The 26,398-nt window shown below is 36.6% G+C and overlaps 1 protein-coding gene across 2 annotated transcripts; it reads left to right on the top strand.

The window, feature by feature from the left end:
- LOC121428465 lies at positions 1-25,682 on the top strand. Of its 2 annotated transcripts, XM_041625091.1 has the most exons (23): positions 1-1,080; positions 2,419-2,609; positions 2,992-3,048; positions 3,360-3,519; positions 3,950-4,095; positions 4,740-4,845; positions 5,987-6,048; positions 6,731-6,918; positions 7,908-8,055; positions 8,486-8,547; positions 10,364-10,430; positions 10,836-10,919; positions 11,335-11,373; positions 13,868-14,014; positions 16,935-17,178; positions 17,494-17,611; positions 18,792-18,924; positions 19,526-19,605; positions 20,794-20,853; positions 21,805-21,895; positions 22,621-22,730; positions 23,208-23,359; positions 24,185-25,682. In XM_041625091.1, exons 1-23 carry the CDS (start codon positions 153-155, stop codon positions 25,204-25,206), a joined length of 4,395 nt encoding a protein of 1,464 aa, XP_041481025.1. In that variant the 5' UTR covers positions 1-152; the 3' UTR covers positions 25,207-25,682. The 2 variants fall into 2 exon arrangements, with proteins under 2 accessions (XP_041481025.1, XP_041481026.1); XM_041625092.1 differs by lacking the exon at positions 11,335-11,373.
- Positions 25,683-26,398: the final 716 nt, after the last annotated feature.

Here is a 26,398-nt window from a genome sequence, read left to right as displayed (position 1 = left end):
GTCTAACTTTCCAGCTGACTCGACTCGAACTCGTCTACGCGGACAGTCAGTGTGAATGAATTTAGATTTCAAAGTTAACAAAGACGAATGACAAGGGGGGCTTGATGTTTTATCAAATTACAGCTATTCACTGTTACTTCTAGAAAAGCAACATGACGGACAAGGCCAAAATCAAGAAGGAGATGAAGATAGTTTTAAGGGCTTTGCTTCTTTCGGCGCCGCTGGGATTGACCGCAGTCGAGATCGAGCGAGACTTTCGCGAGGCCCAGGGTTACGGCGTGCCTTACCGCGAGCTGGGGTATAACAGCACATCCGACCTTGTGGAGGATTTGCCAGATATTGCAACCTGCCACTGGGAAAGGGGACATGCAGTGTTTCATGGAATCGCAGACAAAACAACCAAACACATTCAAAGTTTGGTTTCCAGGCAAAAAGTTGATGTGAGCAAATGTTTAAAGCGAAGAAATGCTTTGGAAAGACAAGTTGTCCGTTCAGGGAGAGGAGGCTATTCGTCAGGACGCGGGCGTTCATTCAGTACATCGTCTGGTGGTAGATCTAACGTTAGATCTCAAGCACCATATTCCAGAGCTCCTCAAGGTTTTGGTCAAGGGAGGAGGACAAACTCATACCCAGGATCATCAGGAGGCCGGCCCAAGCCGTCACCTCTGAATGGCCCCAAATCAAGTCCAGCTTATCTCCGTATGCAGATGAAATCACTCCTCAATTCCCATCCGAATGGCATTCTCAACACTCACTTCGATGCCATCTTCAGTCGCAAATGCGGTTTTACCATTGACTATTCTCAGCTTGGGTTTACAGATTTAGAGGACCTTGTGAAATCTTTATCTGACTTGATTAGTCTTGAACGAATCAGTGAGGAGAAGTTCAGAATTTATAGCAGAGAGAATTTCCCCAAAGGAACAGAGAATTTGCCCAAAGGAGCAAGCAGAACGAGCAATGAATCGTATGCATCAAAGGCCAAAATCAAACCACTGATGTCCGAGGATCATGGGAATATAAAACCTTTGATCACTCCGAAACAGCCACCACCATTGCTAATAAGCCCACCGATACCGGATGGTAATTTGATTTTAATGCACAACAAATTTTTTGTAACTAATCGATATGGCATAATCTCAAGTTGAAAAGTAAAATGAAGCAGAAGGCAAAATACATCACAGATAAAACATTTTTAAATACATTTGATTCACATCAAGCCGACTGACAAAAATCATCCTGAAATTCATACTTATTTTTCTTTATATTTTAACTTTAAAAAATGGTTTCTTCTGAGTAACAACAAAGTGATGTACCGTATGTAGTTGTGTTATTTCTTCATTTTCTAACTGAAAAATGGTTTGATGGTGGTACCCAAGTCTGCACACCCAACAACTTGAGTTCATATTCAACATAAAATTCTTTTATTTCAAAAAATCTTTCAGTTATGTTCCTTATATTATTGTGAGTACTACTTGTACCAAACATCTCATAAAAATTTGAAAGTAATATAGGATTTTCTTGGAAAAGACCTCTGGCAGTCATTTTTAAATTGAAAAAAAAAAAGATACCCCATGTCTGCACGCCCATTCTCTTTGCACATGTATGTTCTGGGATATTTCTGAGCAAGGCTGCATTTTGAGGCTATCACATGAAATGCCCAAAACCAAAATTCATTATTTTTCCACCTTTTTGAGTCGGATTTTTTAATGAATATCTGTCTACATTACATGTGTAAAGTTTGTGTTCATTGCATATCTTTTACTAGAATCGTGCGGATATGCGTGTGCGCAGGCTTGGGAGAACTTGCCATTCTTTTTATATGTAGATCTATTGCAAAGTCGTATACTTTACCCTGATATTACATTGTATTTCTTTATTCACAATACTACTTGAAATCCACTGTATACTGGATACTAATTTTAGAAAAGAGTATTTCAATCCTGTTTGAAATGACTAGATTTCTGATTCACTTTAGTTGTTCCAACTTCCGTAACCAAATACATGGCTATTTCAATCCTGTTTGAAGCTACTAATATTTCCCTACTTCCCTAAAACTAAAACTAGACAATTGGAAATGTTTCCCATAAATAGGGGAGATCGGGGTTACTTGATACTTGATGTAGTAATCCCTATGGCAGCTCATAAAGAAGCTATACTGGGATGATGAATAAAGTGAGTCACTGGTTCGTTGGAACGCGGGGTAAGTTGAAACATAGCGTTGTATTAATAGCAATAAATTGAGGGCAGTATTATTGTGTTAAAGAAAATTACAATAGTTGAACCCCCGCGTTCTAACTAACTCGATCTCCCCTACATTAAATTATTGCTGTAGGCCTATGCTTGAATTGTCCAGTTGCAGTCAATGCTTTGTTCCTTTTGAGTTCATCAATTCTTGCTTCTACTTTGAAACTCCATCAGCTCGGAAGTCGATGCCGTTCCAGGCCCCACAGAGAGGCATTGGTAGAGCACGTAGAATATCATCCAACCGATCGGATGAATCAAGTACAAGGGTTGGATCATCGGGGTCATCATCGGTCACAAGCCCCAGACAGCCATCACCGCCAGGCAATGATCTCATTGATAAACAACTCTGCAGTGAAATCCGACAGGTAGGCTGTTGGCAGATTATGTGTCACATAGAGATCTAAAGTTCTCCATGTATGGTTGTTCTAAATAACAATGAATGGAAAATGTAATTTTGGCATCTGCAGAGTGTTGACTGTTTAAAGATTACCATTAAAACAAAACAAAATTTGTATCAATTTGAAGCAATTTCTATTGCCACATCAGCAAAAGCTAAATATTGAAAGGAAAAAAACTGCCTATAATGCATAAAAAATGAAAACAACTTAGTCTTGATTTCTGTGTAAGAATTACATAAATTTGTTTAATGCTCCATACTTGGTAATGTGAACTATATTTGTATACATTTTTGCCTTTTTAAAAATATAAAGTTTAGAAATGGAATTCATGGTTTGTCTTGTTCCCTAGATCTTAGAAGATTACCCCAACGGACTCTTTGCTGCTAGTCTACCAACTGAATACAAGGTAAAAACCCATCAATCAAAAACAAAATGTTGTCTGTCTCTATCTTTCTCTCTGACTGCTCTTCATTGTATATGCTGTTTTACATCTTTTTCCATCTGTATATTGCCCTTGCTTCCTGTGCATTCTGTAATGCATTTTTCAAGAAAGTTAAAATTTTCAATACATTTCAGCATAACTTACTTGAAATCATTACCCTTTCAATACATGGAAGTTTTCATCCATAATTTGCTTCTTGCATATTCTATGTTGAATATAAGCAAGTTTTATTAATTGTTTTAATCTCATCTCTGCTTCATGTGTTTGACCCCCAGGCTTTAACCAAGAAAGAGCTACCCCTGATCTCCATTGGTTTCTACAGTGTAGTGGAGCTGGTGTCTGCCATCCCTGACGTTGTTGCCATCGAGAGACAGAAGAAGAACAGTGACTGGATACTCTTTGATGCTAGGACATTTGTACCTTCCAAGCCACCTGGTAAGTACTTAATTTGATGGTAGGTTAATTGGGAAGTTCATAATGGGTTGGTTGGGATAAAAGCAGAAAGAAATGAAAGAATCATCATTGAAGAGGTGTGGGGGGAGCTATTCATGTAAAAGGGACTTTTTAAAAAGACATTTTTTCAAAGTCTTGTTTTATCTGGCAGTTACCATAGGAACTGTGCTTCTCAGCCAGTCAAAGTCAATGAAAGTTGTCAGATGTGACAACTTGTCTGGCAAAAAAATGGTGATGACATGCTCCCCAGCTGCCCTCTATGTTACATAATATAAATTCCATACATTCCAATAATACAAGAAACTTTCAATTGTTCTGTATTCATCTTTTTAAGGGCATCTGTCCATAGAGAGCAACCGCCCATTATAACAAAAATGAAAAACACTTTTCTCCATCTTTCCATCCTGCATAGAACCAGAGATAAAGAAGAAGCCGAAAGACTCGCCACCCAAGGAACCAAACAATGAAACGGTCCAGGTTGCCAAGGCAAACATTAGAGAAGTCCTCTTGTCTCATCCTACAGGAGTATTACTCCAGGAGCTATCATCCGCATATGAGGTAATTCTGGAGGCACAGCCCACAGGTAGTTTGTATACATGTATTAACCAACCGAGGGCTTGTGCTTTCAGGCTAATCATCAGCAGGCTGGGCTCAGACATACCAGATACTGGCAGTTTCGTAAAGATGTTTGTAATACCATGGTCACATTTGCTCTACAGCGGCCGTACGGCGAGTCGAAAACGGCCGTTTTAACATTTTTGTACCATCTACATACATAATAGGTGGTTTGAATAAAAATGAATAAAACGGCCGTTATTGACTCGCCATACGGCCGCAGTAGAGCAAATGTGACCAAGGTATTAGTCATGCACAACATAATTGAGGCCGAAGCCGGCATTGAGGCATACCATGCTGGTATTCAAATTGACCTCTGAATATTTATTTATATACATTTATTCATAAGTGTGTCACTTTAACCTGTGGTGTACAGGAAGGTCCCTGTAAAGAGCATAGAATTTATAACCAAATTCAGTCAACAGGTTTAATAAATATATGCAATGCATAGTGCATGTATGTGTTCAGCACAAGACAAGCACCTTCAGCATCAACTCTAAGAGGCCTTTGCCTTGCACATGGCTGATGATGATACTTTAAATACCAAGTATTCTTATACTGTTCATTTCCTGCTCATTCCATTTCAGAAATTTCACAGGACAAGTCTTCCGGTTGGAGATTTTGGAGTGAGTGATGTCAACTCTTTAGTTCTTGCCATCCCAGATACAATCAAGGTCGTCTATAAAGGACAAAGTAAGAACAAATATTCTCTTCCTTTATTCTTTGATTGATTAACAAGTTATACATATAGATTCTGCTGTGATTCCAGATTTTGCCAAAAGCTTGAATTTTTGTTAATATGTTCTTTGCATATTGTTTTAGACAAGTCATTTGCTATTTGTTTTGTGTACAAAATGAGATTATCCAGTGTGATTTCAAGACTGTCTGAAATTTGAATCTTAATGAATTGAGGTTTGTTTCTATATTGAATTACAACTTCCTTACTTTTTGCATGTTCAATGTTTTTTTTTTTGTATTTTTAGTTACAATTCTTCCACAATGAAATAGATCTATATTCAATAATCAAGCATACCAACTGGAGTTAGTCCATATCACCAATTGTTCCAACAATTGCCTGTGAATATGTAGCATTGAAACTGAAATGTTTGTACAAAAGATGAATTCGCTCAACTTAATAGATCCAAAAGTCTAGAGTGAATACATCTTAAAGGGGAATGAAACCTTTGGAACAAATAGGCTTGTGTAGAAACAGAAAAATCAAAGAATAAGAATAAAGAAAGTTTGAGAAAAATCGGACAAATAATGAGAAAGTTATGAGCATTTGAATATTGCAATCACTAATGCTATGGAGATCCTCCCATTGGCAATGCGAGAAGGATGTGTGATGTCACTGATGAACAACTTTCCCTTTGGTGGACTATAAAATAACCTCAAAATGTCTCTTTTTGCTTTTTCTTATGACGATACAAACTCTCTATCCATGATGTATTCTAAAAAGATATGTATTACATGTACATGCCCTCATGTAGAATGAACACATGATCTATGGATAGATGTGATAAAAGAAGCAATTCAAGTGAATTATATACTAAAGTAATGGGGAGAGTTGTTCACAAGTGACATCACACATCTTTGTCGCATTGCCAATTTTCTATCTCCATAGCATTAGTGATCACAATATTCAAATGCTCATAACTTTCTCATTATTTGTCCGATTTTTCTCAAACTTCTGTTGATCTGTTTCTTTGATATTTCTGTTTTCACACAAGCTATCTTGTTCCAATGGTTTCATTCTCCTTTAATGGCTATTAGCCATTTCAAGAATTCGTATCTTTATACTGAATTCATTGTTTCCTACATTTTGTATTTTCAGATCAAGTATATCTCCATGCACAAGATCAGAGGTTACCCCTCACCAGTGGATCACTATATAGTGTAAGAAACAAATAATTATCATACTTGCATGTACATGGCGGATAGTTCTCCCCCCCTCCCGGTAGCACAGTCACAGGCCCTTGGCCTTTGCTAGTCCCCTCATACTCTCAATTGTTATAGGTATGTTCATTCTATTGTGTAGTTTATTTGTTTAGTAAATTTTCGAATGAATTCGATGTTTTGTAAATTTTTATTTTAATTGATTTATTTATTGAGATTATGAAAATGAAAGAAATTGAATTTAAAATGGGATTGAAGGAAAATTTCCTTTTATACTTTTTTGAAAGAAATTGGTAGAGCTCAACATATCTGGTAAACAAAAAAAATACCCGAGCAGTTAATAATGCCATCATTCTATGAGTGTTTTTGTATGTTTTTTTTTTTTGGGGGGGAGGATTGGGCACGGTTACCCAAACTTTATTCAGTGTGCATGCGCCTTTCAGCTTCTCCCACTGTATCATAATAGAAATACAAAGTGGCGAAACGGTCATGTTTTGTCAGTCATTTCTTCTTCAATAATCTTCAAAGACTGCAGCCTATTTCTAAGTTAAATTTAAACTTGGATGCACATTATGAGGAGTTGTGAAGGGTATTTTCAAAGTTTAAATGTCAGTCAAATGTTTCAACTCAACCCTAATTCTATCATTGAGATTAAATATCCACTTTCTCTTTTAAATTTCAGACTATTGCCAAGTCTATACCTCAGGATGCTATTGGATACGGGTATTCCTACCCTACCTTGAAGAAACCTAAACTCAATGAGTACTTCCCAGTCTATGTCTCAACGGTCTACACTCCTCATAAAATCAGTATACAAGTCAAGGACAAGGAGAGTAATCTTGCATTGGAAAGCCTCATGGATGGACTAGAGTAAGTTGGGGGCAACTCACATATAATTTGTAATGTTTTTCTTACCATTGAAATTGTATGCTATTCCTACATAATGTTTTTTTTTCTTTGTATTTTCCCATATAACTTGGCACACAAGTGTGAAATAACATAGAGATATGTTTTGTTGATTTTGCCTTACCATTGAAATTTTTTTGTTTCAACATAGAGTCCATACATATTAGTAACTTGGCATTTAGACTTGTATTTATAATGCAAGCTACATGGGAGTTCAAGGTTAGAGCCTTGGTTACATCTTTCGGATGGTGAAGTTAAAGGACAAGTCCACCCCAACAAAAAGTTGATTTAAATAAAAAGAGAACAATCCAACCAGAATAGCACCGGGAATTTCAACCAAATCGGATGTAAAATATAAGAAAGTTAATACATTTTAGATTTTTATTTTACAAAAATATTTATATACATATCCTGGTCGGTATGCAAATGAGGGAACTGATGACATCATCACCTCACTTTTGTATGTCATTGCATGAAATATTTTAATTTTTCATTGCCCTTTGAAACAGAGTTTTATTCCTCCCTGAACATGTGGAATTAACATTGATTTAATATTTTGTGGTTCAGTCAATTGGTCATTATTGTCAAAGCTGTAAAAATTTGAATATCGTTAAATTCAAACAATAAAAAACAAAAGAAATCGTGAGTGAGGGACATCAGACATCGACTTTCTCATATACATATCACCGAGTTGTGCATATAAATGTCTTGTGAAAAATAGGCGAAAATTTAAAATGTCATAAATTTATAATTTTACATCCGTTTTTGATGCAATTTTCAGTGTTGTGCTCATTTCATATTTCTCTATTGATTCAAATTAACATTATTCAGGGGTGAACTTGACCTTTAAATGTTGGTTGCAGACGTAAATAATCATACCTGATTGTTACTCATCTGTCAAAACTTATTTAGACACACACGGAGTATATTCATTATTTAATTTCTTTACCCAGATCTGTGTACCACTTTGCAGAAGGAGAGAAGTATCTCATGCCCGATGCCATGATAGCAGTAAATCAGATCTGCTGTTCCTTATACCATGAAGATAACAACTGGCATAGGGGAATCATAACAGGTGTTCCAAACTTAGATCTTGTTGAGGTTAGTCCAGTCAAACCTGCTTTCTTTAATAAGCTACCGTAATGAAAATTGATTAGCTTTTGAAATTATTATCTTGCATTTTCTTTCATATTTTGTCTTGTGAGAACACCTGTCATTTTGATCTTCTGTTCCAAGAAAGTAACATGCATTGGCCTCTTAGATGATGTTAGATAAAATTCTTTACTCTGACCCATGCTGACACTTGAGATAATTGTATTTTATTAATTTTATTATGTGGAAAAAAAAAACAAATACGTGTCTATGAGACAGTTTATGGCAGCCACAGTACATTACCATAAGAGAAAACTTAGAGGAAATCTTGTGTGCCATGTCTCACGTTTTACATTGTCTTTCTAAATACTACTTGACAATTTGTGTCAATTTTAATATTTTCATATTTTAATGCTCATTGTTTGTGTTTTTTCTACAGGTTTACTATGTGGATTATGGCACCAGTCTTAGAATTCCAAAGAATTCACTTCGTCTCTTGAAGTAAGTTTGAATTCTGAAACCATTACATTGTGGAAGGAAAAACTAGTTAGCTTTCAATGTCAAGACCTAAAAATTTGCAATCATGATTGAAGTAGAAGCTTTTGTGGAATCTTGGAGAGAGTTGCCAACTGCCTTTAAGAACACTAGTCAGACAAACTTGTTAAAGAGAAATGCCAGTAGTTGCAGTAAAAGCTGATTTCATGAGAAAGTCTGTAAAACCAGGCTTGATTGTCAGTATATCATCGAGGATCTAGATCTGGTCACAGTCACATAAACTGAACTTGGTGAAATCTTCAAATCTACGCTGAAAAATATTCACTCTGAAGATCACCAACACAGATAAGCGCACGTGGGACAGTGTGCTGTGAATGTCGTGCCCGACGCTTGACCCGAATCCTGTGCTTATTTGCTAATTTCTCAGCAATTACACAATTTCTTCCAGAATCCTTTGGCATATATTCTTTATTTACAATACAAACAGACAGTTTGGTGGTCATTTCATTGGATTCTGTACAAACTCATTTTGATATCGTTACCAAAACTGGCATTTACCTTTAATGTCAAATTACTCTTTGTCAGTCCATTCCATATTTCCCTCTTGGGCATGGAGAAGATAATGTAGATATACCTTGGTGAAGGATTTTAGTGCTATGTCAGAGATCAAATTCATGTTCTCTGGCTGTTTAATCTTACTTACCTATCTTACCTTTTTTTTTTAGTATGGAAGGAGTGATGTATACTCTACTCTTTTTGTTTTGACAAAATAGTCTTTAACTGTTGATATAACCTTTAGTACATACAAAAATAATAGTTTCTAGAAAATATAATACAATGTATTTTAAAGAGATGCTATACATAGAAAATTATTAGGGTTGGGAATAAAACCCGGGTCCCACCTGGAAGCCTTGGGTACCCGGGTACAAAAATCGATACCCGAAATTGCTTACCAGTATAACGTACATGAATTTGATTTGTATTGCATAGTATAAGGCATGATTGTAACTCATCACAAAAGTTCACAAGTCTCGATTTGAATCTCACCAATTACCCTCGAATTATCCATAAATCTACAAGTTTTTCAAGTGATGATGTGATGTGACTGAGATCGATCAATCATCGCCATGTTTCTTTTGCAGCTTGAGCATACGATGCGCCAGCCAATCACGTTCGCGTTACCATTTTCAATTCATCATAAACTGCAAATGGTAACACAATCATGATTGGCTGACGCATTCGACGCTCCAAAACTCAGAAATCAAACAGATTCTGCAAACTCACAAACACGATGCAATATCGACGCTACTTTGTAAGATTTGACAGGAAAGCAAGAAGTAATCAAAATTTGCTTACCTGTGTGTTATCGGTGAGAAAACAGATTCTCCGAGAATACCCTTCACAATTCATATAAAATATAGGAAAGTGGAATTCTAGATCGATTTTGGTACGAGGTGACAGTATTGCAGACTTGTTTTGATGGTATATTGCGTGAGACACTAGGAGGCTTGCACTGCGCATGCTTACATTACTACTATAATTCATAAATTGGCTTGCGGCAGTCATATTTCATACGACATGATTTACGGTACCCGCCCAAAAATTACCCAAAGACAAAATTACCCGAAAGTCCCAGGCCTAAAAACTATACCATAGCACTTACGCTGTAGAAATAATAATACCTTCAAATTATCAATACTAAAAGACAATACATCTACGCTGAATACAGGTGAGTTTTTAAAAACTTTTTTTATAGTTCTCATAAGAGGTTTAGTATCTAAAAATTATATGGTGAGTTTATTCCATTCATTTGCTTGTGTAGATCTTGCTTCATGAAGCTGCCAAAGCAAGCTATTGATGCCAAACTCGGTGGAATTGAGCCTTTTGGGGTAAGTCTATCTTCCAATGTCGATTAAGAAACCATAATGGGATGTGTTATATAATATTTAATGGAAATCTGAACTGGCATCTGGCTTTTTTTTTTTTTTTTTTTAGTTTTCCAGTGCTTAAGGGCATTTCAGGGGTAAATTCGTCCTGAGCCCCCATTGTGGAAGTTTTTGGCTACTCACATTTTTCAACATCTGGAAAATCCGGGAATACTAACCATTCCCAATGTTTAATATGTGAGTAGCAAAATGTAGATAAATCAAGCATGGACCGTTTAAAATGTTCACATTTGCTTATCCATAGTTTAAATAAATCAAACATTAAAACCGTGGCAAAATTCAATACACCATTGTAAATATAGACCATTGAAGTTTTCTCTTGTTTTGTTTGTTATTTGTGTGTATCAGGATAAATGGAGTGAAGAAAGTAGAGACAGATTACTCGAGCTCTCTTTCAATAAACCACTACAGGCGTACGCCATGGAAGAGAAGGTAAGTTGACTATGGCAAGCCAAAAGAGTTACAGTCACCTTTAAATCAGATAATAGCATTATTTTCATATTTACTCAGAGTCACCCCTTTAGTTCCGAAAACTGTACCCATTTACTACACTTGGGTGGAAAGTGAAAAATGTCTTCAGCTAATTCAAAGAAGTATACATTTTGCCTTGTAGCAAAAGAAGTGATTGTTGGTAAAAGCTTAGCGCAAATAATTCCATGGCAAATAATGAACAAAAAACTACAAGCAGTCATGAAATATTAATTGTATCTTTTATTTTACAGAGCTTGTTCTATAGAAAAGAATAACTTATTTACGTACATTTCAAAGCCTGAGGGAATTCTCGTTTTCTCACTGAAATTTTAAAATGCATGCTACCGGTACTTTTGTGCATGTTTTCTTCTTTTAGACCACAGCAGGGGTGTTTGATACTGATCCGTTCTCAGAGGTTTGTCCATTTATTTTAAACCAGAATGACCTAGCATGATTGCTATTTGTGTGGTGTATTTGTCTTTCTTCCTTCTGGTATTCACCATTTCATTTCTTGAGAAATTCATGATATTTGCTTTCATGCCAGCAAGATATACTCATTCTATACGCATCATCACTTTCCCTGTGTCTCTGTCATTGCATCCTCAACAAAGTCTTATGCTCGTCTGTTAAATCTGAGCTAGCTAGACTTGAAGTGGATTGGTATTCCGAGTCTGCATGTCCATAGAGATCTCAAAGAAGGAAGTGCTCCGCTATGAAACCTCTTGCACTTTTAGCTGCTCATAGCATCATCAAATTTGTAGTGACTCATTATAGTGCACTATTTAATCTACACACTACACAAGCACAAGTATAATAACATCTGAACGATGATCTGAAATCGGCAGAGAAGCAGAAGAGTGCGAACTGATTTGCTTGTGGCATTCCTATATCATTTAGGGGGAAAAGGATGTATCATTGTTTATTTCTATATCTGTGGAAGTTTTATTTGGTGTCGGGTCATCTCCATGTTTCCATGTACACTGAGCAAAGCTGCCTAATACTACTTATTTTCTTTATTTAGTACTGATGATTAAAAGAATACTGATGATTTCATGCAAAATACTGATTTCTAAAGTGCCAGCTTTATGTGTTGTCCTATGGTGTTTCTTTGAAAATACTGATTTTCTTACCAAAATACTGATTTTCAGCTTTAAATATACTGAAATATTCTTGTTCAGGTTGGCAGCTCTGATTGAGGGGTTTTCTTGTTTGCTGCTAGCAGTTTTTCATGGCAACATCTCTCATTAGTGACTGGATTGATAGATTTATGTTTAAATACAGAATTCTCTTTCGCTGTCATTGTCATTTTTATGTGTATTTCTATTTTCTTGTCATTTTTCTGGGAAGTGATGGCTAATAAACAAATTTCTGCCTTTAGCTTGGTTGTGTGTGGTGTTCATTGATTATCAGTAGATTTTGCACATGATTTTTTTTTTTCACAACACATGCCTACATAACCCTTTTAACCCTAATTCTCCCGGGGGGGGGGCCATAATGGCCCCCCTCAACAATTTTCGCGATATATCTGCTGTGCGAAATTTTTTCACCTCGCAGCTCACTGACTTTTTACATTCAAGTCTCACGCAAATTTTGAGACCAAAGTTGTGACGCCCGGGTACGCGGTTACGACATTACCCAACATTATGCAAGTTCATGTCAGACCCAAAATTGCTCATAAACGTGATTTCATGTACAAATCCAATGCAAATTGCATATTTAGCCAAAATTCATAAATGTATCATTATTTCTACTTTTACTGATTAAACTTAATTAATTTTGCCTTGTTTATGATCAGAATTATGTCTGGAACAATTTCCATTGAAAAAACAATAAAAAACAAAAAGTAAAAAACAAAGAAATACATAAGAAATTCATAAAACAATTGAATATATAAGAAATTTATTTCCAAACCAAAGTTTTTTTGAATTACGATTGTTAAGAATGCTACAAAGAAAATTTTTACCAAAAATTAGCATTCTAGGAGCTTTATTTAGTGAATTAGAGCAAAAAGTATGATTTATGCATAAATTAGCATAATTAATTCATATAAAATAAAATCTCATTATTTTGGAAAATTTTACCATACAGCCTTGTAGATTACATCACACTACCAGCGTGCAAATTTTTGCGTCGCTCGCGCGATCGGCGGCCGAGATCTTAAGGGGGGCCATAATGGCCCCCTCCCCGGGAATGACAAGAATAAAAATACCCCGGGAGATTTAGGGTTAATAGAAAAAAAAAGCATTTAGTGTGTATTGCATTTGCAGTAGAAGAGTGATGAATATAACTTTATTGAAAATTTTACTCTGATATTAAGTGATTTTTGTATGATTGACAGTGTTCATCTTAGTATTTTTATTCAGTAAGAGATTTGCACTCTGGTATTGGATTTAATTAACTTTGAGAAATTAAAAAAAAAAGGAATGATGTATCAAATGTGTACAAAGGATGCACATGATGTACTGGCATAATGACACAGATTTGTTATCGCATGCATCTTTGGGTCCTTGTACATGTATTAACTGGGATTTTAATTATTATTCCACTTATGCACAGTCGGCTCTTAATGGTAAATTGAACTTTACGTTTGATCATCTATATGTATGCAACAGGCATTATTCCAGACATTTGCATTGCTTGGATTGTAACTCTGAAAATATAAACAAAAATTAGAAAAAAACAGAGTAATAACAAGTGAAAGACACCTAGTCTAATAAAAAAATTCAATAAATGATAATATGCTACATGATATACATTTTAAAAATATACAAAATCTGTTTATCCATTGAACATTTATATTAAGTATAATGGTTATAAATTTGATGCACCTAAAATAGATACTTATAGGCGGTATTAAAAAAGAAACTAGCGACAATAACATCTACATCTCTCTCTCTCTCTCCATTTAGAGTTCGGTTCTGAGCCTCATCCTTTGTGATACATCAACCAACGAAGATATTCACATCAATGACCTGTTAGTTTCAGAAGGTTTGGCTCGCTTTGCAGAGCAGAAAGTACCGGCTGAACCTAGTGCCGAATCGCCAGTGATCCCACCTGTAAGTTTTTGTGTAGGGTAATTTAATAAACCATGTATAAATGGCAACAGACTGTACTGTAGTCCACAATCAGGGGACCCATTTTTGTCTCGCCTGCGTAGCGGAGCGAGGCATAGGTATCACTATTTCCGGTGTCGGCGTCGTCAACAATTGTGTTGTACACCCAATAACTTTCTACAGCTTCGAGGTGGGATCACCAAATTCATACCAGAGGTCCATCTCCTGAAAGCACAGGTCAAGTTCGAATATGAGTTGAATTTGAATAAGGTCAAAGGTCAATGAACTTTCCATGACTGGCACTATGCTATGTTGTACACCCAATAACTTTCTACAGCTTCGAGGTGGGATCACCAAATTCATACCAGAGGTCCATCTCCTGAAGGCACAGGTCAAGTTCGAATATGAGTCGAATTTGAATAAGGTTAAAGGTCAATGCACTTTCCATGACTGGCACTGTGCTGTGCTGTACATCCAATAACTTTCTACAGCTTCGAGGTGGGATCACCAAATTCATACCAGAGGTCCATCTCCTGAAAGCACAGGTCAAGTTCGAATATGAGTTGAATTTGAATAAGGTCTAAGGTCAATGAACTTTCCATGACTGGCACTGTGCTATGTTGTACACTCAATAACTTTCTACAGCTTCGAGGTGGGATCACCAAATTCATACCAGAGGTCCATCTCCTGAAGGCACAGGTCAAGTTCGAATATGAGTCGAATTGAATAAGGTCAATGCACTTTCCATGACTGGCACTGTGCTGTGCTGTACATCCAATAACTTTCTACAGCTTCGAGGTGGGATCACCAAATTCATACCAGAGGTCCATCTCCTGAAGGCATTGGTCAAGTTTGAATATGAGTCAAATTTGAATAAGGTTAAAGGTCAAAGGTCAATGAACTTTCCATGACTGGCACTGTGCTGTGTTGTACACCCAATAACTTTCTATAGCTTCGAGGTGGGATCACCAAATTCATACCAGAGGTCCATCTCCTGAAGGCACAGGTCAAGTTCGAATATGAGTCGAATTTGAATAAGGTTAAAGGTCAATGCACTTTCCATGACTGGCACTGTGCTGTGCTGTACATCCAATAACTTTCTACAGCTTCGAGGTGGGATCACCAAATTCATACCAGAGGTCCATCTCCTGAAGGCATTGGTCAAGTTTGAATATGAGTCAAATTTGAATAAGGTTAAAGGTCAAAGGTCAATGAACTTTCCATGACTGGCACTGTGCTGTGTTGTACACCCAATAACTTTCTATAGCTTCGAGGTGGGATCACCAAATTCATACCAGAGGTCCATCTCCTGAAGGCACAGGTCAAGTTCGAATATGAGTCGAATTTGAATAAGGTCAAAGGTCAATGAACTTTCCATGACTGGCACTGTGCTGTGTTGTACACCCAATAACTTTCTATAGCTTCGAGATGGGATCGCCAAATTCATACCAGAGGTCCATCTCCTGAAGGCACAGGTCAAGTTCGAATATGAGTCGAATTTGAATAAGGTTAAAGGTCAATGAACTTTCCATGACTGGCACTGTGCTGTGTTGTACACCCAATAACTTTCTACAGCTTCGAGGTGGGATCACCAAATTCATACCAGAGGTCCATCTCCTGAAGGCACAGGTCAAGTTCGAATATGAGTCGAATTTGAATAAGGTTAAAGGTCAATGAACTTTCCATGACTGGCACTGTGCTGTGTTGTACACCCAATAACTTTCTACAGCTTCGAGGTGGGATCACCAAATTCATACCAGAGGTCCATCTCCTGAAGGCACAGGTCAAGTTAGAATATGAGTCGAATTTGAATAAGGTTAAAGGTCAAAGGTCAATGAACTTTCCATGACTGGCACTGTGCTGTGTTGTACACCCAATAACTTTCTATAGCTTCGAGATGGGATCGCCAAATTCATACCAGAGGTCCATCTTCTGAAGGCACAGGTCAAGTTTAAATATGAGTCGAATTTGAATAAGGTTAAAGGTCAAAGGTCAATGAACTTTCCATGACTGGCACTGTGCTGTGTTGTACACCCAATAACTTTCTACAGCTTCGAGGTAGGATTGCCAAATTCATACAAGAGGTCCATCTTTTGAAGGTGCAGGTCAAGTTCGAATGTGAGTTGAATTCGATTAAGGTCAAAGGTCAATGAACTTTCCATGACAATAAGTTTGCCATAACACCTTAATAATTCATTCAATTTTACTATTTCACTCACATTATTATGAATTACATTCTTTTTCACTAACATTCATTTCCTTACTTCCATGGAAATCATTATAGCTTCATAGTATTAACAGCATTCTTAGTGTTATCTCATTTCCTAGGGATAAAGTAGGCCTGTAGCATTATTGCATATGTAAACTGTCAGAACCACAATTCACCCCCTAAACTGCTGACAGCCTCGGAAGTCATATAGCATAGTTTTGACATACATTCTCTTACATGACTGCAATATGCAGGCGAGACAACGCTTGGCGTTTGCCTTGTATTAAGGACTTACAATTACAGTAACTTTACCATTATTGGGTCGGCCTTTAGGTTAACTTCTTTTTGGCTGCTACCCTTTCCGTATAATACTTTATTTATGTCTATGTCTGATTTATTTCATGTTTGTACTATTTATATTGTTTTTATACTGAGAAAAATGAATTGAATGAATTATGGCAACTTCTATTGGGACATAGTTCAAAAGGCAATCAAAATAAAGATTTCTATGTTCATTACCACTTTGATACCTTGAAAAGCATCATTATATCATTATGATATACCGAAGAGCTTGCTTGTCAATTCTATAAAAATTGAATATTTTATTCTTTTTATAATGAAGGACAAAAGAAATTAAAATGACGTTTTATGAGCTAGTAGTATATCATTCTCTCTTTTTGATTAATTTATTCATAATATTTTTTCTCGTTGCAGCCAGCTGAAGTGAGCCTTCAGATGCTGACTGGCATGGGTCTGCCTGTTCCGGACGATGACTCCGCCCTGGCCTTTCAGTGGCCGGAGGAGTCTGCTGAAGTCCAAAGGATCCTAGGGTCAGGGGATGCCCAAACCATTGCAAGACCACAGGAAAGGTCATCAGGGGACGGTCAGGTCATGGTCAACGGTGACATCACAAATGCAGGAGATGGTCTTGAGATCATTGGAGTGGACAATGATAGCTGTAAGATACATTAATTTTTTTTTCTTACTTTTCAAACTTTGTCCAAGTATGCATATAGGAGTGATGATATGATTATTTTTTTTGGAAGGGGTCTAAAGGCCAAAGGTCGCATAGATCATTATTTACATTGAAATATCTTTCAAGGTCATTGAAGAACCATTGGAGGAATTAACTTCAAACTTGGTTTATGCATATTTAAGGAATGATGGTATGAATAGATTTTAGTGTCATAGAGGTTAAACGTCATAGATTTTACTGCTGCAGTCGAGATCCATCTAGTTATTATAGTTATTATATTATAATATTTATTTAAAGCTGATAGTGGGCCACCATCTCTGAAAGAGGACGATACGATTGAGAAGATGGCCCGAGAACTGAGTGAGATTGATGAAGAAGGTGAAGACGATATGCAGAAACCATGGTCTATTGCAAGGTAAGGAACAGTTCTTGTGAAGTTATGGGCCCTCTTTCACAAAACAATCATGTCAAGTTTCAAGCTTTTTCGTTGATTATACATTCAATGGTGGCACCAAAAAGGATGCATAATGGATATTAGGATTAGAATTTTGGTAAATTGCTAATTGGTTTACACTCACTTTGTCTACTTACTGTATGGTCTTACCCCTAATGACAGTTGATCTACAATCAGTTTGTCTACTAACCATTTGGTGTAATTGCCACCTTCCCCACTCGCAATTTCAGTTGTAAGACTAATACACTTTGTATAACACCATCTGATCTGTTAGGTGAACTGCTTATGAAACCAATTTTCAGCACAAATAAGACCATCTTGATAGTCGAGGACATGACAGCCAATTGGCAATTGAAATAAATTGATATTAGACCACGTGGGTTTGACCATCTGATAGTCGACCAAGTGAATCCAACCCAGTTTATTTTCCATCAATATGAAAATGAGACCTTCTGTCATTTTACTCATGATCCCCGATGAATTGTGTTGTATTTCTGAACTGTGAACTGTACATAGACCCATCCGTAACATTTTAATTTGAATTAAGATTTTACTCATGATCCCCGATGAATTTTGTTGTATTTCTGAACTGTGAATTGTACATAGACCCATCCCCAACATTCAAATTTAAAAAAAATAATGCAATGCCTTTCCTGAATCTGTCATAATTTGCAAAGCCCCGGGACCCATTTCATAAAACTTTTCTTATGATAACAAATGGGTAATAACAGTTTTAAGCTACTGAAATCATTCAATTCGATTGGCTGATGGTAAACTTGTTATTGAAACGGTGCATTTGTTATGATAACAAGTCTCAATGAAGCAGGATCCTGATATTGCTCATGTACATGTCATTTAGAAATCATTTGAGGAGGCGTGATAGCTCAGTCGGTAGAGCGGGGGATTCGTATTCCGGTAACCCTGGTTCAATTCCTACTTGGTGCGCTAGTGCCCTTTGGTAAGGCATTAACCCTCAGTACCAGGTCCTTCGGAGAGGACCTTAAGCCGTCGGTCCTCTGGTTGCTTGCTTACAAGCATTCATGCTTTCTTAGCAGTCAGGTAAAAAATCACCACCAATCTTAAATTGAAAATCGACAATCTTAAGTAAAGAGACAAGCAATTATTGCTTTACTAATTGCAGGGTTGAGCTGGTGACTGGACAAACCCTTCATCTGATATCATTCAAAGACCAAGGTGGTCAGTTTGTTACCAGTGTTGAGGTATCGGCTCTCATCTGGCCAACCAATCAGGATGACAATTCTCTCTTTGATATGGTAACATGTGATTTTTTTTATATATTTTCATTCATAATAGATTATGTATTTTGAATTATATCATATTGTATTGTATTAACTTTTTAATCATATTGATTTAGGAGTATGGATATCTCTATTGATGTGTTTTAAATTATCTTTAGTTTTAAATTATTTTCATTCATTTTATCTTTCATTGTGTTACCAAAATAGTTTAATTCTTCAGTTCAGTAACTGTAAAACCATCCAAAATTCAGGTTAAATCATGCTTATAAACAAATCATTAATACCAAAGGCCTTTAAATTAAATATTTGTAAAGGCCTCTTTCCTACATGGCACATTTCTATATTTGCAGCACAAAATGGGATGAATTAAATAAGGGCACAGGAAAATATCCCATGCCAATGAGATGAACAATGCGGCTTGTCAATAACATGGACTGGTCTAGGATGTGTATGTCAGAGTAACAAACCTTTGTATTATTCATACATTTATAATAACGAAACTTCAGAATAATTAACGCCACCCATAGAAAGATACTAATAGATGAAAAATATTGGAGGGATTTGTTTTTATTTCAATAAAATATATTTTTTCTGATACATTTGTCTTTCATATTAGATTGAACTGAAAGCAGCACAGCTTGGTCAGGTCATTGTAGAAGAATTGGAAAGTTCTGAACTAGCAGATAGCTTTGCCAGGTATTGGTTTATTTCTAAACAAGGAGCTAAGGGTTTTGCCTAGTCCATACAATAGAAAACAAAACATGTCATTTCCCAGAATTTATCGTAAATTGTGCATATGCAATGTTTGATAGTTTTATAATTTTGAGTATTTTAGTACCTTTAACGTAATGATGCATTTAGAGCTGGGAGGACATATTTGGCTGTATTATGAAATTGGGTTTAACTTGAAATTTGATCAGAAGCTGTGTTTGAACTTCTGATTGCCAAATATGGAACAGATTTGATATTTTAGCTTCTCATGATTTTAGCTGGGTTAGACCATGGCATACATGCAATTTATTTCAGCATATGAGCCATTGTGTTCCTCACAAAGTGTTGATGAAATATGTGATTCATGATACACCAAATCCATTCTCTAGAATGTTCAAGCTTATTTACAGCTAGCAGTAAAATGCAAGACTCAACTATTAAGAATAGGAAGGATTGAATAGATGCATCTTTAGGATAGATTCATCCTCAGGTTATTGTTTAAATATATCAACAAGAGTGCAGTCTCAGATATTGCTTCTAGCATCTGTGTATGTGATAGAGTCGACCTGTTTTAAATTTAGAAATGTTTTATCTGCTTTGCCATTCTCTTAAAGTAACTGGGCAATTCCATGCTAGAAAAATCATCTATTTTCACAACATTTTTCAACCTGCTTTCCAAACAAACAAAAAACTTCAGTTTGCTTTGTGGTATTATTATTAAAGTACTACTGGGTCCTAGTAGACAACCAAAAAACTGACAACCAACAAAAATATGTCGTCCATCAGTGAAGTTTAGCTTAAAATGTTGCGTGTCGTACGACACACAACATTTTCACCTTTAATTTACCCATAATCAATATTTTTGTGTTGGTTATTAGTTTTTCACACGGTTACCCACTAGCTTTATCATTGATAAAAAAGAATATTTGATTGCTCAAGCATTCGGCTATGAACCTAGAAATTGTTGTCAAAATGTCCTGTACGACACGTATGGAATCGCCCAACTGATGAAACGTATGAAAATTGTAAAATGGTTATATATTTATTTTCAAGATGGTACTTCATTCAGCTTAAAGAAAATTCCCATGAGTTATGAATTTAAATGTTGTCTTCAGAGCAGTCTCTCTTTGTGTATTATTACAACCGTGCTCTATTATGGTTTTATTTTATCAGGGAAGGTGTGCCACTCTCAAAGATTAGCCCATCAAAATTGCAGCTCTTCCTTCTGACTAGGTACGTATGATAATTATTTTCCTTGGGACAGAATTTGATTTCTTAAAACTGAATTGTTTTGAAGAAATGTTTACCCATGTTCTGGCTAAGATCAATATAGAAATATACTTATTACTCTAGGATTATCTATTAATAGTAATTCAGTTCAGTAGCTTGAAATATATGCTTATTTGGAGTGATATCTCACAGGCTTTTAATTGACTTTTGGGGTGACTAGAGATAAGTTTGTTGACCCTTTTGAGGCACTTCGATTTGAATTGGTTTGAGTCTTCTTGTATCATATAGCTTTTGTTCAAACCATTTGCTATATTTACATTACTTTCATAACAATCCATGATTGTTCACATGCAGTAACTTGTGGCAATAGTTAATTCCCAATTATGTCACTGATATTAACCCAAAAGTTTCAAAATTAATTGAAGAAGTGAATGTTCCTAATCCTCAAGATTATTATATAGTTCAGTATCAGGATTGTGTTCCATTAACCCTAACTTGGCGGGGGGGGGGTGAAACAACCTCTCTTTAACATTTTCCAAGACCATTCTGCCCGCAAAGTGCGTTTTGATCGACAATTGGCGGCAGAGATCTTAAGCGCGATAGCTCAGTTGGTAGAGCGGGGGATTCGTATTCCGGTGACCCGGGTTCGATTCCCACTTGGTGCGCTAGTGCCCTTTGGTAAGGCATTTATCCTCATTACCAGGTCCTTTGGAGAGGACCTTAAGCCGTCGGTCCTCTGGTTGCTTGCTTATGAGCATTCATGCTTTCTTAGCAATCGGGTAAAATATTCCAATCAATCAATTCAAGTCCCATGGCCAGGGAAAAGCCCCAAATTCCTGATCTGATTAGGATTCAGGGTCAAATTCATAATGTATATCTCCAGATAAATGTCAAAAATTAGCTCATTATTCTAAAAGATTTCTGATAATGATTTCATATCATTATGTCTTTCAGTGTTGCCCCATTGTTGATGGTTTCTGGTCAGGTCAGCACTGCATTGATTGGTCAGATCCAAGCCTTGGCTAGTGACATGCCCCCTCTAGAGGTAAGACTTATTCTTCTAATATACCCTCAAGCAAACACCGGGCATCCTATATCTCGATATAGAATTTTCGAATTATGGTATCTTTCACCAAGTCCATTAAAGATATCTGATCTTGACTCTTCCATCTTTTGGGACGTAGCAATTTTAACGCAACGTTCATTACATCTTTATGTTGACTTATTTCTGTCCAACTTCTTGTTTGTCCAATAGATCTATTATCATTTATCAATTATTAATCGGGACTTATATTTGAATATTCTTAAACAATACTGATTAGGGGTACCATTGATAGAACTTCTTTGACAAAAAATCAGAATTGATATATTGCTGAAGAATAAATATATTAAGACTAATGGTGTGTTGTCAGAAACTTGGGCTCAATTGCAAATCAAGCAAAAGGCTCAAAGTCAAGTGTGATGGGTAGTTACAAGAAAGTTGAATTGCAGGTGAATGCAAATCAATCACAAAATTTGGATTTTAAAGGTCCATTGCTTTATTTTTAGAGTCATGCTTGATTTTGAATTGAATGTGTTGCACTCCAATAGATTGCTATTCCAACTTTTTTACTTTTTAATTTCTCAGGAATTCCTGAGGAAAATATTCACCAATCAAATGTTAAATCCTGAATACCGGTAGTCACTCAAGGCAATGGTACCTGCATGATTTGGTGCTTGACAAGGCAATGAATTATAGAATTTAACACTTTATATCATATTCTTCCCTAGGATGACGATCTGAGTCGTGAGAGCGTGAGCAGCGAAACGTCAGGTGGTTTCGATACAGACCAGGAAGAATCAGACCTCAAAAAGATGCATGATGTACTCAGAACTAAAAGGTCAGGCTCATTGTAAAGCGTTCGATGACTCCTTGAAAAATAATATAGACAGATCCTACAGATGGATACATAATTGTTAATTTTATGGAATTCTTTCCTCAAAGACCAACTACACATTACAATTTCTTTCAACCCTTTAGCAATCTATATCATAGAATTCCCTGCTAAGTGGAGGAGAGAAACACATTGTTTGAAGAAAGAACTACATATATTTAATTGATTTTAACTTTGAATATTAACATGTATGTACTTTTGATGTTTATTGTATTAGAGATAGAATTTAAAAAAAGTTTCATGGCTTTTGTTTCTCTCCCTTGGGGTGTCTGTGTACACAAGTTCACTATATAGTTCTTTGTTTTATACCGGTACTCTTTATGCTAGTGAAAGAAGTGATAGGAGCACTAGATTATTTTTGTTTTCTCGTCTGAGTGGTCTTTTTACTTCATCTGTTGTTTTTATACTCCATCTATGTATCAGAGAGAGAATTCTCAAGGATCTCATGAGCAACACTGGTTCTGTTGACGTCGATGAAATCACCTACATCGAGGGATTGATGAAGGACATTGAAAGAAAACTAGAAAAGACCAAGTCCATTGACGTTGATCCAGGAAGTGCCTCTCTGTCCTTGGGTAAAGAATATTTTTTCCCAGTTATTTCAATCTGATTTAAATGTAATCTAATCTTATCTAATTATAAGCTTAGTTCCTCAAGGTAATATGCCTAACTGTTGATGGAAATCAAGTGATTTCATGAGGGTGTTTCATGAAAAGACTTGCCAGACGTTTTATTTGACAAGACCTGTTATATCCGACATTTATCATAGGAATAGTGCTTCTCAGCCAATCAAAATCCGGAAAGTTGTCAGATCTGACAACTCGTCAGACAAAAATGTTGGTGAAACACTCACCAGGATGTTGTTTCGAACGGAATCCATTTTTGAAAAAGTGATATGGCCTCGGAGGTTCTTGAATAACTTTGTGCCTTTCAGCCTTTTCTTTAGCGGGAATCTTCATAATATCTGCATAGACCAAGGAATCGCAAAAGCCACTGTGAAGTCCTGGGGGCCGTAACACAAAGCTTAGCAATGATCATAGAACATTGTTCTATGATTGATTCCATTGACTACAATGTTCAATCAATCGTGAAAATCAAATGTACGAATTCGCTTACCTTTGTGTTACGGGACCCTGATGTGGAGAAGGTGTGGTCATGTTTTTTTTTTTAAAGATTACCTTAGGTGTAGATTACAGTTAGAGATGATAGTGTTAGGTGCATGTTAGATTGAGAGTTGATAACGAATCAATACGAGAAGAAGTTACAGGAAGAATATACACCTGTCAGCAGTGAGATATTTCAGATAGGTTCTCTTGATTACTGGTATTTGCAATTAAAATAAATGTGAAAACCATTGATCAAAATTTGAGCTGGATTTCTAATAATTGTTCATTTACCAGGTGATATCTCTGCGCAGCTGGCTCAGACTTCCATTGGATCCTCCATGTCCCCCAGAACTCCTGATGATGTCTTCAGTCCACCTTCCTCCAGACATCCCAGCAGTGTCTTCTCCCCGGATCAGAGTACCAAGGACACCCATTCACAGACGGTAGGAGATCTTGGACAACAGAGGCACTATTCTGATCGGGCTACGGCGAGTCAGAAGCAAACAGCTGCAATCTCGCCTCTTCAGAGAAGCTCCACTGGGACCATGCCAAAGCCGCAGAGAGGGATAGGTCGTGGAGCGAACATGCCAAAAATGAATACAGGAATCGGAAGAGGACAGCAACTGAAGAATGGTCGAGGGCCACCACCTCAGATTCCATATTCCCAGGCAATGAAAAGCCTAAATCCAAACACTCCAGCGTTTGTCCCAAGCCCAAAGCGGGATGGCTCAGGAGATGACAATGTCAAGGGTCAGGTCCAACAGCCAAATCCTCAAAGTTTGTTCATGGATCCATTTGGAAATCGCCAAGCTCCTGTACCTTTAAGTAAGAGTCAGATTCAGCAGCCCAAATCTCAGGGTTTATTCATGGATCCGTTTACAAGTCACCCAGCTCCTGTGCCTAACCGTAAGGGTCAGACGCAGCAACAAAAGCCTCAGGGTATGTTCATGGATCCATTTGCAAATCGCCAAGTTCCAGTACCTTCAAATGCTATGCCTCCTTTGGGGCAGACTGTACCAGAAATGGATATCTTTAAACCTATCCCACTCCTGCCGCCGAATATACCACCTGGTATGCCACCACCACCAATGCCAAGCAGGACAGGTGGTATGGGAATGAACCAACTCCCACCTCCTCCCCTCATGAGGGGAATAGCCATGGCTCCCCCACCATTACAACCCTTACCTAACCCTATGCCAGGTCTTCCTCTTCCGCCCAACTTTGACGTGATGCCTGCTTCAGGACCACTGTTTGATCCCAATGCAACGCCTTTCTTTGGATTAGGAAGAGGTCAAGCATGGTCACTCAATGACTAACTTGCTGCATTCACCCATGGAACGGCTGCTGGGGAATTCTGTTGCAATGAACCAAACATTGAACTATTTTCTCTTTTATTTAATTATGTTATTCATTATGTTCTCAGTTATTTAATTATGTTTCTATTCATATGTGCCTAAAAGTGATTCAAATAAGTTTTTTAATTCAAGATATCATTTGAGAAAACCAGATTTATTATCACTAATTCATGTCTTTACAGTGTGTTTTGGAAAGCGTACCAAAAAATAATTTGTTGCGTTCTAGCAAAAACAAAAGAAGAAGGAAAAATAGGTTCTTTCATTTTTTGTGATTGTAATATTTAGTGAGTGATGATTTACCCAAAAGTTAAAAAAAAGTACTAAAATATTTTATTCATAATGATATTGAACAATATGTTGTATTCAGAAGGTACATGGAATTCAGGAAATTTGTCAACTTGTACTCATTGCAAAACATCATTTTATTGTTCCCTTAAAGGGGAATCCAGCCTTGGCCATAAAAGTTGTGTTGGGAAGGAGAAAAATAAATTAAACAGAATGGTGAAAGTTTGAAAGAAATCGGACAAGTAATAAGGAAGTTATAGTTGCTTTAAAATTGAGATCACTAATACTATGTAGATTTCAAATTGGCAATTGAGTAAGTAAATTATGACAAGGGGCAAGGACAACTTTCCCATAGGCCATGTACTTTATTATCAGGGATTTGTGGTTTCCTCCTAAGTACCCATTCCCCTGGGGCAGTAATCTAAATATAACACAGGGAGTAAATTGTTTTATGTCCTCATGAAAGAAAAATATAATTTGAAATAAAACTTTTGGGAAAAATGACATTTTAGCCATAATATGTATTGGAGTACATGAAAGAGTAGTCCTTGCCTTACATCACTATCACATCCCATATGCAGCCAATTTGAAGTCTCCATGGGTATAGTGATTACCAATATTTACAACTTTTAAAAATTCATAACTTTCTTGCTGTTTGTCCAATATTGTTCAAACTTTCACCAATCAACTCGTCTGATTTTTCTTTTCCTTATAAAAACAACTTTTTATTTGGGTTGGATTCCCCTTTAAGAGATCAAAATGTTTTCTGTTGTACCAGGGACAATCACCCCTTCGTATTCATCAATGAGATAACTTGCTATATATCTTGTGCATGTTGATGCTTAAATGCTCTAAAAATATGCTATAA

This window comes from Lytechinus variegatus, chromosome 15 (assembly GCF_018143015.1).
Source record: "Lytechinus variegatus isolate NC3 chromosome 15, Lvar_3.0, whole genome shotgun sequence".
In the NCBI taxonomy this organism is placed as follows: domain Eukaryota; kingdom Metazoa; phylum Echinodermata; class Echinoidea; order Temnopleuroida; family Toxopneustidae; genus Lytechinus; species Lytechinus variegatus.
Note: the sequence above shows the minus strand (reverse complement) of the source record. Positions and strands in the feature narration are given on the sequence as shown.

Bases quoted from the DNA above. Each gene is read 5' to 3' on its own strand.
- LOC121428465 (XM_041625091.1), top strand. From the start codon at position 153: ATGACGGACAAGGCCAAAATCAAGAAGGAGATGAAGATAGTTTTAAGG. The intron at 17,179-17,493 runs GTAAGATACATT...ATTTATTTAAAG, and splicing joins TGGAGTGGACAATGATAGCT to CTGATAGTGGGCCACCATCT. The intron at 17,612-18,791 runs GTAAGGAACAGT...TACTAATTGCAG, and splicing joins AAACCATGGTCTATTGCAAG to GGTTGAGCTGGTGACTGGAC.